The following is a 12,633-nucleotide window of genomic DNA, read 5'->3' as shown; positions in this document are numbered from 1 at the left end:
AAAACATTTCTCATAAAGACGTGGAAAAAGAATCGTAAGCTCTTGTGTATTAAATTTTCTTTTATTCTAAGTAGTTACAAGAAACCTACCAAGCCATTAATTTGTTGTAAATTGCTAGCTCCTACAATCATCATTTACAAACAGGTTCACATATACTGATGATATACTGAAAAACCAATTGATCACAATCAAGATAAAGATTAATGTTGGAACAAAGATTCAATCTTGAACCTTTGCAAGGGCGATATAGGATGTGACGGCAAAAAGGACAGGTAGATGAAGATATGGTTGAGAGTTGATATCCCTGTTAATGAACTCATCATATTGGCACAATGCGCACCCTATTTCTTCGAAGGAAACCATGGCAACAGGTTGGTAGATGAAGATAAGGACCAACTCTTCTACCAAATGGTTGCATTTCCAGTCCTTGTACCTGGTCTGCTCTGATCTCATCAGCAAGTAGTTGATTAAGACGATAATGGCAATGCCGACAAAGATAAATATTGATGCCAATGAAAGCCAAAATGGCTACTATAGCCAGTGGTAGGACTACTATTAGTAGAATTGGGGTGTTGTGCTCCTTGGAGTTGGGAGGAAAGAAAGGGGCTATTGAGGAGAGATTCATGGTGTAAGTGTAAGAAACAGAAACAGAAACAGAGGGTTTGGATTTCTCTCTTTTTGCTTTTCTTCTCAGGGGTTTGGATCTCAATGCATTTTATACTTTTTTTTCTCAACTTGTAGCCTTACAAGCTAGGGGTCGAAACTCGAAACTCAGTTTATTCAACTGCCTAACTGCTTTTTCTTATTCACACTTGTATTGTTATTCACTTATTCTTGATAGGAAGTCCACTTCATAGCGCAAGTATAGAATTAAAAAATATTCACAGTAGTCCTCGAATTGCTATGCTAAGAAGTAAGAAACAACAGAACATTATTTTCTTTTAAAAACCAATTTTGTTATCGGCAAAGAAAAAGAGGTAAACACCAATTAGTTTTAAAGGGTATATAAGTAAGAATACAAAACTCATGAGAAAATGATTTTTATTTTCTTCAACCTCACACATATGAAAAAAACTTATTTGAATTACCTTATCTTCTTCACTGATTTTCATTCCTTGTTGCTCTGTATCCTTCTTATTTTACGGAACTTACATGCAATTTTCTATCTATTTTAGTCATGCACGTAAGAATGCGTTTTATAGCCCTCTCATGGTTTTCGTTAATCGTCATCGAGGTTTATTTTTCTTTATTTGACTTGTTATGGATATTTGTAGTTTTATTTTAAATTTGTTATTTTAAATTTTTTCGAGACTCTTTTTTTTTAATAGGATTTGGGAATTAATTTTCAAAAACTATAATATTGCGTCCAATTGTGTAGTATGTAATCATTTATTGAATATTACTTTAATTTTCTTACTAGCCTTGACAAAATGGCCACAACCCAACAAGTTAACCAAAACCAACTCAATCCGTATGGGTTGGGTTTTGGTTGAAGATTTCTCAAATGAAAAATGTTGGATACGATTGAGAAATACCTCATTCCCAATCCAACCAACCAATGCTCACCTTTATGCATGTACGTAGAATTTGGCTATAAAACCTTATTAATGAAATTGCTGAAAATGCTTTTGTTAAGTTCTAAAGAGTTAGGATTTTATGTATTTAGAACTCTAATGTGTATTATTGGCAAACCATGATCAAAACAAGATATTTAGTTGTGTTTAGACTTGCTCAAAGTTAGTTCATTTATGTAAAGTTGGAACAAGTTGATGCAGAAATTAATATTGCTTCTCGGCCTGGTTCGATCAATCGAATTTTAGGCTTGATCAATCGAAAATCGGGTCAGATGCGTTTTTCTGTAAAATTCCAACTCAGCCCTAGTTTATTTAAAACGTTTAGAGTTTTGTGTTTTTGCCCCAGGTATATAAGGCAAACCCTAGCCACGTTTTAGTGTTGCTTATATTACTGTTTGTATAAATCTCTTGTGAGATCTGTGAGGAGCTTTCCTTTACACAAGTTTAGGATTATCAAGAAGGAAATTTCTTCAAGAGTTTGATGATCATTCAGTTGCTGTCATAAGAACTTAAAGAAACACAAGCGGGTGTGCTTGTACTTGCTAGAGAATCCAAGAAAGAAAGAGTCCGTGGTTTCGGAGCTAGCACGTGGTCGTGTCAGTAGGTTTCTACTGGTGGGTAGCAATAGGATGTTAGTGGTCTAAGTTGCTATTGTAAAATTTCGATTCTTTCTAGTGGATTTTCTTTTTACCTTGAGGATAGCTAGGTTAAATCTTTCCTAGGTTTTTTACCGGTATGGTTTTCCTGGATTATCATATCATTGTGTTTTTTATTTTCCGCTGCTATACACTGATATGATATATTTGTGTTAACCTAGATTTGTTAATTTGACTAAGTAATCACTTGGCTAATTACCTAGGTTAATCTAATTATGGTTTTAAGGGATCTAAAAACTATCAAGTGGTATCAAAGCATGTAACTTTTTTGTTTTAGATCTTTTAATCTAAGAGCTGATCCTTGACCCCTGTTGTCATGGATAATTTGAAGTATATTTCTGATCATGTTTCTGCTCATGCTTCTGTTGATTTTATTGATGCTTGTGAAACTCTTCGTAAGGAATTATTGAAATATATGAAAATTGCTAAGAAATTCAAGGAAGAGTTAAAATTGGCTAATCTTGAAAAAGAGGAATTGGTTCTTAGATTAGATGAATCAAATAAAAAGAATGAATTTTTGAGAAATCAAATTTCCTCTCAAGATGAGGAGATGAAAAGCTTGAAATAAGAGTTAGTTGAATCTAAAACTAAAATTGAAAATTTGACTAGTACCAAGCATACTGTTGATAACAGAAGTGTTTCTGTTTCTCTTAAGCCTAAAACTGAGAAAGTTTATATCCCTCATTTCAAGAGGAATAATAAAGAAAATGCTTATTTTTCTAGGTTAGACAAAGGTAAAAGTTCTGATGTAGATGCTGAAGTTTCTAAACCTATGTCTAAACCTACTGTTAGATAGCACAATAAATTTGTTTTTGTTCCTACTTGTCACCTTTGTGGTGTTGTTGGTCATATTAGACCAAATTGTTCTTTGTTGAGACAAGAACCAAAGCCTGTGACCAGAAACCCCACTAAGAATGCTGATGTTCCTAAATTTGTTCCTATCTGCCACTTTTGTGGTGTCCATGGTCACATTCGTCCTAATTGTCATAAACTGAAATTTAAGCATTCTGCGTTTCAGTCTAGGATTTGTGATGATATTTCTCCTGCTATAAGTCCATATAAATTGTTTCATATTATTTTGAAAAATTTAAGCTTGTTGGCTTGTGAAAGAAATTTGCAGGATTTCAGTCTTTCTCAGAAGATTAGTGTAATCCCTCAAATACACTCTGCTTCACATGGATTTTCACCTACAAAGCTGAAAACTCGTACTATATGGGTGAGAAAAGATTCTCTAAGGTGAGTGTTGTTGACTTGTCCCTGATTTAATTCTTTCGATTATTTGTGGACATGTTTTGTTTTTGTTTTTAGTTGTTTTGTTTTTTAGGTTTTTTTTTTTATTAAAAAAAAAATCAAAGACATTGAAATTTTTCAAAAAGACAAAAATATTTTATTTTGTGTCTAGTTTTATTTTTCTTGAGGATTACATGAATTATGATATCTCTCTTGATTTAGAACATATTTAACTTTGTAGAGAAACTTGAATAGTATGTGTTATATAAGTGCTAAGCTTTTTCTGATTTTGTATGAGTATGTACTAGTTTGTACATGTACTCATGGGTTAATTAAGAAATTGATATTTCTTATCTGTGTACCCTCTATAGCTTAGTTAAGCACTGTCATGCATTGCATTTGCATTGTTCATTTAGCATAATGTGTGCTTTTTGTTTTTTGGTCATAAATTTTTTTTTTTAAAAATCAAAAAGATTTTTGTGTTTTGTATTTCACATCTTGGATTTATAATCAAGAATTGGTCATATTATCTTCACATAACAAGTTTATGTACCTTGTTTAGGTTTGATGAACTTACTTATTGCACTTTACTAGTTAAAACTTTGTAGTGCATGTTATGTGGGAAAAAATTTTATGGTTTTGATCACTTTGTCTTGATCTTGAAGTCACTTGTCTTTGACTGTCGGACTTAAATCTTTTGAGAAAGGCATAAATAATCATCTCACCACTGTTCACTAGCCAATCATGAACACCTTAGTGCATATCATACGATTTTGTGCTCGAGAAAGTGTAGCACATACACAAAAAGATCATAAGGTGTAGCATCGGTTTAAATGTTAAAATTGGTGTGTATATTATTGGACTTAATGTTAAATCAATCAAATAAAATTGGTGTGTACATTATCCCAGCTATTTTAATAAGTTTCTGAATAATTAAAATTTGTATGTACAATATGAGGCAAATCAAGAAACTTACATGATTGTAAGCTTATTCTCTAGGAGATGTGAGAGTTATATGATGTAACTCTTTAGGTGATAGTCTCTTTCAAATTCTATGTGATGAATTTTGTAAATTTTATGATTGATTTCTATTTACATATCACCTCACATGTATCTCAAGTTTTTACTAGTTGCACACACTACACAAGTTACGCTTTGCTAAACTTGGTACATTATATTATGTGTGATCTTGTTGTGGCCATCCAAGATTATATGCTCCTTGATTTTAATGCAAAATGTGTTTAAAGTTTGAGATTTGAGGATAAATTAATTGAAAATCTTGATTTTGGAAGATCTAGGTTAAATTCAAAGTTTTTTTTGAAAAACTTTTTATCTCATACTCATGCATTTTATTCATAAAATATTGTGCTTTGAAGAGTTTCTGCATTAAAATGTTCTGTTTTTCAAAATTTTGATTTTTTTCAGTATTTTACCAAATTTTTTTTCATGCATCATTTATGTTTAGGATTCACATACATTGCATTATTTTCTGTATCCATCTTGCAGTTTTGCAGTCATATCTCTCATTGTTTCACACATAACATGCATACACTTTGTTAAATTGGGTACTCAACTTGATTTAAAAATTGATTAATTAATTTTTGAGTTATGTACTTTTTAGTATATGCTATTTTTATGTGTGAACTGCAGAAAATATTCTTCTTAAGAGATATGATGGACAATCAATGTGCAAATATTTTCTCTACTCATGCAACTGTTTATGGGTCACATAGTGTCATGTTTGCATTTATTGAAAGAGATAATATTTTTCTTCATGTGTATCCCCAATTTAGTTTTTAAGTTTGGTATGTGTCTTTTCATTTATCCCCACCTCCTAAATTTTCCCCAAAACTGTTTTTCCCAAAACTTGTTTTGTTTTTCCTATTTTTATAAGGGGGGAAGCTTGTTTTTACTCTTTGTTGTTCTTAGGGGGAGTTGTTGCTCTTCATAGGAGGAGTTGTCTCTATTTTCTATAGAGTTGAATTGTTTTGTATTCCTTTAATTCTCTATTTTTCTCTTGACTTTGTTGCGTATGTTGTCTGTTTACTCTTTGTATGAGTAGTCTTTGTCAATACGTGACAAAAAGGGGGAGATTTATTTGAAATGTGTGGAAAATACAAGAATGTTCTGTTTAGGGGGAGTTAACATTTTTTTTGGTGTATCTAATTTAGGGGGAGAGTTAGTTTGCATATTTGTTGTTTTCCTGTTTTACTGTTTTTCTGTCACACATGCGGTTATGCATTTTTGTTTGAATGTTTCAGGAAATATACAGGTTGATTCAATTGAGCCACTGTCTACACTTGCAACTGATAGATAGTAGTTAGGATTGAATTTGTTTTTATAAGCATTATTTTTATGTAAAGGGCTTTTCTTTGAAAACTTTGAGCTTTTAGTTGTGTTTTGTCACGGATTGCCAAAGGGAGAGTTTGTTAGGTTCTAAAGAATTAGGATTTTATGTATTTAGAACTCTAATATATATTGTTGGCAAACCATGATCAAAACAAGATGTTTAGTTGTATTTAGACTTGCTCAAAGTTGGTTCATTTATGTAAAGTTGGAACAAGTTTATGCAGAAATTAATATTGCTTCTCGGCCTGGTTCGATCGATCGAAGTTTAGGCTCAATGAAAATCGGGTCAGATACGTTTTTCTGCAAAATTCCAACTCAGCCTTAGTTTATTTAAAATTTTTAGGGTTTTGTGTTTTTGTCCCAGGTATATAAGGCAAACCCTAGCCACATTTTAGTGTTGTTCATATTGCTGTTTGTGTAAATCTCTTGTGAGATCTGTGAGGAGCTTTACTTTACACAAGCTTAGGATTATCAAGAAAGAGATTCCTTCAAAAGCTTGATGATCATTCAGTTGCTGCCATAAGAACTTAAAGAAACACAAACGGGTGTACTTGTACCTGCTGGAGAATCCAAGAAAGAAGGAGTCCATGGTTTCGGAGCTTGCACGTGGTCGTGTCAGTAAGTTTCTACTGGTGGGTAGCAATAGGATGTGGTCTAAGTCGCTATTGTAAAACTTCGATTCTTTCTAGTAGATTTGTTTTTTACCTTGAGGATAGTTAGGTTAAATCCTCCCCAGATTTTTTACCGGTTTGATTTTCCTGGGTTATCATATCGTTGTGTTTTTTATTTTCCGCTGCTATACATTGATATGATATATTTTTGTTAACCTAGATTTGTTAATTTGACTAAGTAATCACTTAGTTAATTACCTAGGTTAATCTGATTGTGGTTTTAAGGGGTCTAAAAACTATTAGCTTTGTAGTCTATGGACTTCATTTTGGCCTTTAAAGATCTCATCATATATAATATTACCTTTTTGATAATTTATAGTTGTCACAGTGGAAAATAAAGGATTTAAAATATGTCTCTTCTAATAAAGAAATACAAATTATCTCATTAAGTTAAAACACTCTTGATCACCCTATATGATATTTCAGGACACCACAATAATAAAATTTACAAGTTTCATTATATATATTTTTTTTTCCTTAATTTGATTTGTTTTTAGAGAAGAGACAGAATTAGAAAACTGCCAAAAAGGAAAATCTTTGGCTTTTGGTGGTGTAAGCCCTCCTCTAACTAAAGCCTAAACAGTTAAGAAATCTGCAATGTTGGCAGGCTGCCACAAATTCACGGATGTCCCTCCCATATCTATAAGCAACAACGTTCCACACAATTAATTGGATAGAAATCAAGATATTCAAGAAATCATTGTAAATATACCCATCATTTATGGTGACTAGCTACATTCAACCCAATAATATGGACAGATATGGGGTCTGTTTGGATTGAGCTTATTTTTGCTGAAACTAAAAACTGAAACTGAAAACACTGTAGCAAAATAATTTTTAAATGTGTGAATAGTGCCATGAGACCCATTTTTAATGAAAAATTGGCTGAAAAGTGGAATTTGTGGATCCGTAAACAGTACACGGATGCACTATTCATGGTAGAAAAGTCAACCTTTGTGGCTATTGTTCATGAACAGTGCTTGAACAGTAGCCGCATTACTTCCTGAAACGCGTGAAAAAAAAAAAAACAAAACAAAACAAAACAAAAAAAACGCAGACATGATCAAAGATATTCAAGAAATCATTGTAAAGCACATAAAGGAAAAAGAAAAACTAATGGGATGAACAATTCTTCAACATTGCCATTTCCAAATGAAAACTGCATTCATTATATTTAAATTGCCTACAGAAACTTCAGTCTAATTAATCCAATTTCAGCAAGAACTCAACTGCTTCAAAGACACTTCCAGAAACAGAAACAATTTCTTATAAAGACGTGGAAAAAGAATCCTATACTACAGTGGATTTAAATGTTTTTTTTTTTTTCCAAGTAGCTACAAGAAATCAAGCCATTTATTTGTTGTACCTAGCTAGCTATCCTACAAATTAATCATGATGTACAAACTAGATTCACATACTGAAAAACCCAAATGATGATGACAATCGATCAAGATCAAGAATGATGGAACGAATATTCAATCTTGGACCTCTGGAAGGGCGATAGGCTGACGGCAAACAGGACAGGTATTCCTGCGAAGCATGTACTCACCTATGCAGTCGGAGTGGAACACATGGCCACAAGATGGTAAGGATGAGAGTTGGTCTCCACAAGTGAACTCTTCTTGGCACCATGCACACTTTCTTTCTTCGAAGGGAACCATGCCACTGACGCCAGGATGGTAGATGAAGCTAGGCATGTTGTCACGTAAATGAGGATCAACTCCACAATCAATTTCTTGCTGCTCATCTAGTGGTTGATAGGTATAATATTCTCGGTAGATATAATAAACGATGGCAATGACGACAGCGAAAATGGCTACTAGGAGCAGGACTATTAGTGGAATTGGGATGTTGGGCTCGTTGAAGTCGGGAGGAAAGAAAGGGGTCGGGGGTATTGCGGAGAGATTCATTGTATAAGCGCAGGAGCAAGAAACAGAAACAGAGGGTTTGGATTTCTTTCTCTTTTTGTTTTTCTTCTCAGTGATTTGCATCTCAATGCCTTTTATACTTTGTTTTCTCAACTCGTAGCCTTTCAAGCTATGGGTCCAAACTCGAAACTCAGTTTATTCAACTGCCTAATAATTTCTTTTTCTTATTCACACTTGTATTGTTATTCACTTATTTTTTATAGGAAGACCATGTCATACGCTCATAGCACAAGTATAGAACTAAAAAATATTCACATAAGTCCTCGAATTGCTATGCTAAGAAGCAACAAAATAATCTTTTCTTTTAAAAACCAATTAGTTTGTAATCGGTAAAAAATAAATAAATAAATAAAGTAAATACCAATTAGTTAAAAACGGTATAAAGAAATAATACAAAACTCATGAGAAAATTACTTTTATTTTCTTCATCCTCCCACATATGAAACTGCCTAACTAAAAATGCATTTGAATTATCTTATCTTCCTCACAGATTTTCATTCCTTCTTTTATTTTCTTTTTTAAACAAAATATATTATAACTGCTACAAATTTTATTATGGCCAAAATATTAATTTGTTCTCTATATTTTGGAATTACATTCAATTTAGTCAACGTTGATCCCTCAAAATTGATCAGGTATTTTTTATGATTATGAACAATGTTACGGCTTGTAGTTTCATGATGAGCCAGATTCATATAATGGGGAAGCCTTCACCTTTGGGGGGACCTGGTGGGAAATGTGCTCCTTCATAAACTTCCTTTCTTCAAAAAAGTAAAAAAAAAAAAATATATATATATATATATATATATATATATACACTGGTGGAGCCAGAGGGGGGCGAGAGGGGGCACCCACCCCCTGACTCCTAAAATTTTATAGTATTAGTAGTTTAAAGTAATTACTTATTGACATAGAGGGAAAAAAATGAAAAAAAAAAAAAATTTGACTTCTACTTGGTTGAAAGTGACTCTAAAATAGGAAAAAGAAAGGAAAAAAAAGTTCTCAAACACCAAACCATGTAAGCTTTTCACCAATTTTACTATTCTTATAAGTAACTTTTGTCTTGTCCTACGTGGCTATGTGTTGCACCTATTTCACTATTTTTTATTTTTTATTTTATATCATTATTTACACCATTTTTACTATTTATGATACTATTCACAGCATTTTATCATTGAATGATGCTAAAGATACTACAAATTGGCAAGTCACCAATCGCAAAAAATAATTTCAAACATTTATTCATTATATTGTTTAAGTAACACTAATCACATTTTTACTCCATCAGTTTGAAAATTTTTTAGTAGTTATGAATTGGTTATTTTTGTTTATTTATTTTAATAATGTGAAAAATATTCATATTTGCTAACAATTGTTTATTTTTTTTTTTTATTGTTGATTAATATTTTTAGATTAATTTCACTCTTAATATCGTCTTTTAATTTTGCCCCCTCTAGACTAAAATCCTAACTCCACCACTATATATATATATGGTTGGGTTCAAATTACACCATCCAATAACTTATTATTGAATTCATTTTTTTAAAATTCAACCATTGAATTACATGTTATATATATTCTTAACATGCACACCAATTTTTATGTCAATTGGATGTACTTTACCATTCGATCTATAAACTCATCTTTTATGCATTATTTTAAATTACAAAAACTTAAATTTAAAAAATTGATTAATTACATGACTATTAATCTTTGATTGTTTTTAAATTTTGTAAGACTAGGTGCAATTTGAACCCATTCCTATATAAAGAGTTTGATGATATGTGTATTTAAAAAGATAGGTAGCTAAAATAGACAAATGACCTTCTAGAAAAGTTTTTACTAAAGTCATTGTGATTAGTATAACAAGTAACTGTAACTGTTTGACAATTTAGCTAGCTCAAAGCTAGCTAGCTTGTTGGAGTAATATTTAAGAGGCGGGCTAGATAGAATTGAGGGTGTGCATTCACCCCACAAACCCAACGTGATCTTTAGAGGTTGGCTTTATGGTATGTTGATGGATTAAGGTTATTTTTTAACGCTTAGGTTAGGTCATGTTCGGATTGGCAAGATTTTCATTCAACTAATCCAATCCAACCCATGCTATTAATAATTTTAATATATATATATATATATATATGTGTGTGTGTGTGTATGTATGTATGTATTATAAGTTTGTTTATTTGACTCATTATGGATTTTGTGGCCTTATTTTAAATTTGTTATTTGAAATTTTTTTTTTAGACTTTTTTTATAGGATTTGAGATTTAAGTTTTAAAAACTATAATAATACGTCCAATTCTGTAGTATGTAATATTTATTGAATAAAATAACTTCAATTTTCTTACTAGCCTTGACAAAATGGTCACAACTCAACAAGGTAACCAAAACCAACTCAATCCATATGGGTTGGGTTTTGGTTGAAGATTTCTTAAACAAAAAAGGTTGGATAGGGTTGAGAAATACCTCAAACCCAATCCAACCAATCAATGCTCACCTTTATGCCTGTACTCAGAATTTGGCTATAAAACCTTATTAATGAAATTTTTGAAAATGCTTTGTAGTCTATAGACTTCATTTTGGCCTTTAAAGATCTCATCATATATAATATTACATTTTTGATAATTTATAGTTGCTACAATGGAAAAGGAAAGATTTGAAACATGTCTCTTTTAATAAAGGAATACAAACCATGCATGTCATTAAGTTAAAATGCTCTTGACCACCCTATATGGACACAGATATATCAAGATATTCAAGAAATCTTTGTAAAGCACATAAAGAACAAAAGAAAAACTAATGGGATGAACAATTCTTCAACGTTGCCATTTCCAAATGAAAACTTCATTCATTATATTTAACTTGCCTACGTAAACTTCAGTCTAATTAATCCAATTTCTGCAAGAACTCAACCGCTTCGAAGACACTTCCAGAAACAGTAGAAACAGAAACAATTTCTCACCAAGACGTGGAAAAAGGAATCCTATACTACGGTGGATTTAAATGTATTTTTTTTTCCAAGTAGCTACAAGAAATCAAGCCATTTATTTGTTGTACCTAGCTAACTATCCTACAAATTAATCATGATGTACTAACTAGATTCACATACTGAAAAACCCAAATGATGATGACAATCGATCAAGATCAAGAATGATGGAACAAAGATTCAATCTTGGACCTCCGGAAGGGCGATAGGCTGACGGCAAACAGGACAGGTATTCCTGCGGAGCATGTACTCACCTATGCAGTCCGAGTGGAACACATGGCCACAAGATGGCAAGGATGAGAGTTGGTCTCCACAAGTGAACTCTTCCTGGCACCATGCACACTTTCTTTCTTCGAAGGGAACCATGCCACTGACGCCAGGTTGGTAGATGAAGTTCGGCATGTTGTCACGTAAATGAGGATCAACGCCAGGTTGATAGGTATAAGATTCTCGGTAGATATAATAAACGACGGCAATGACGACAACGAAAATGGCTACTAGTAGTAGGACTATTAGTGGAATTGGGGTGTTGGGCACGTTGAAGTCGGGAGGAAAGGAAGGGGTCGAGGGTATTGCGGAGAGATTCATTGTGTAAGCGCAGGAGTAAGAAACAGATTGAAACAGAGGGTTTGTATTTCTTTCTCTTTATGTTTTTCTTCTCAGTGATTTGCATCTCAATGCCTTTTATACTTTGTTTTCTCAACTTGTAGCCTTTCAAGCTATGGGTCCAAACTCGAAACTCAGTTTATTCAACTGCCTAATAAATCCTTTTTCTTATTCACACCAGTATTGTTATTCACTTATTTTTGAGAGGAAGACCATGTCATAGGCTCATAGCACAAGTATAGAATTAAAAAATATTTACATTAGTCCTCGAATTGCTATGCTAAGAAGCAACAAAATAATCTCTTCTTTTAAAAACCAATTAGTTTGTAATCGGTAAAAAAAAATAAAAATAAAATAAAATAAATTAAAAAAATAAATAAATACCAATTAGTTTAAAACGGTATAAAAGAAATAATACAAAACTCATGAGAAAATTACTTTTATTTTCTTCATCCTCCCACATATGAAACTACCTAACCAAAAATGCATTTGAATTATCTTATCTTCCTCACAGATTTCATTCCTTCTTTTATTTTCTTTTTTTAAAAAAAATATATTATAACTGCTACAAATTTTATTATGGCCAAAATATTAATTTGGTCTCTATATTTTGGAATTACATTCAATTTAGTC

General features: G+C 32.2%; 1 protein-coding gene across 1 annotated transcript; it reads right to left on the bottom strand.

Moving 5' to 3' along the window:
• Positions 1-7,955: 7,955 nt before the first annotated feature.
• On the bottom strand, positions 7,956-8,390 carry LOC115970659 (RING-H2 finger protein ATL47-like). Its single transcript, XM_031090252.1, has one exon. The coding sequence runs from the start codon at positions 8,388-8,390 to the stop codon at positions 7,956-7,958; it is 435 nt and encodes a 144-aa protein (XP_030946112.1).
• Between the last annotated feature and the right edge of the window lie 4,243 nt (positions 8,391-12,633).

Source organism: Quercus lobata, chromosome 12, assembly GCF_001633185.2.
Source record: "Quercus lobata isolate SW786 chromosome 12, ValleyOak3.0 Primary Assembly, whole genome shotgun sequence".
In the NCBI taxonomy this organism is placed as follows: Eukaryota; Viridiplantae; Streptophyta; class Magnoliopsida; order Fagales; family Fagaceae; genus Quercus; species Quercus lobata.
The sequence above is the reverse complement of the archived record's forward strand: the minus strand, read 5'-3'. Positions and strand labels throughout refer to the sequence as shown.

Bases quoted from the DNA above. Each gene is read 5' to 3' on its own strand.
- LOC115970659 (XM_031090252.1), bottom strand. From the start codon at position 8,390: ATGAATCTCTCCGCAATACCCCCGACCCCTTTCTTTCCTCCCGACTTC.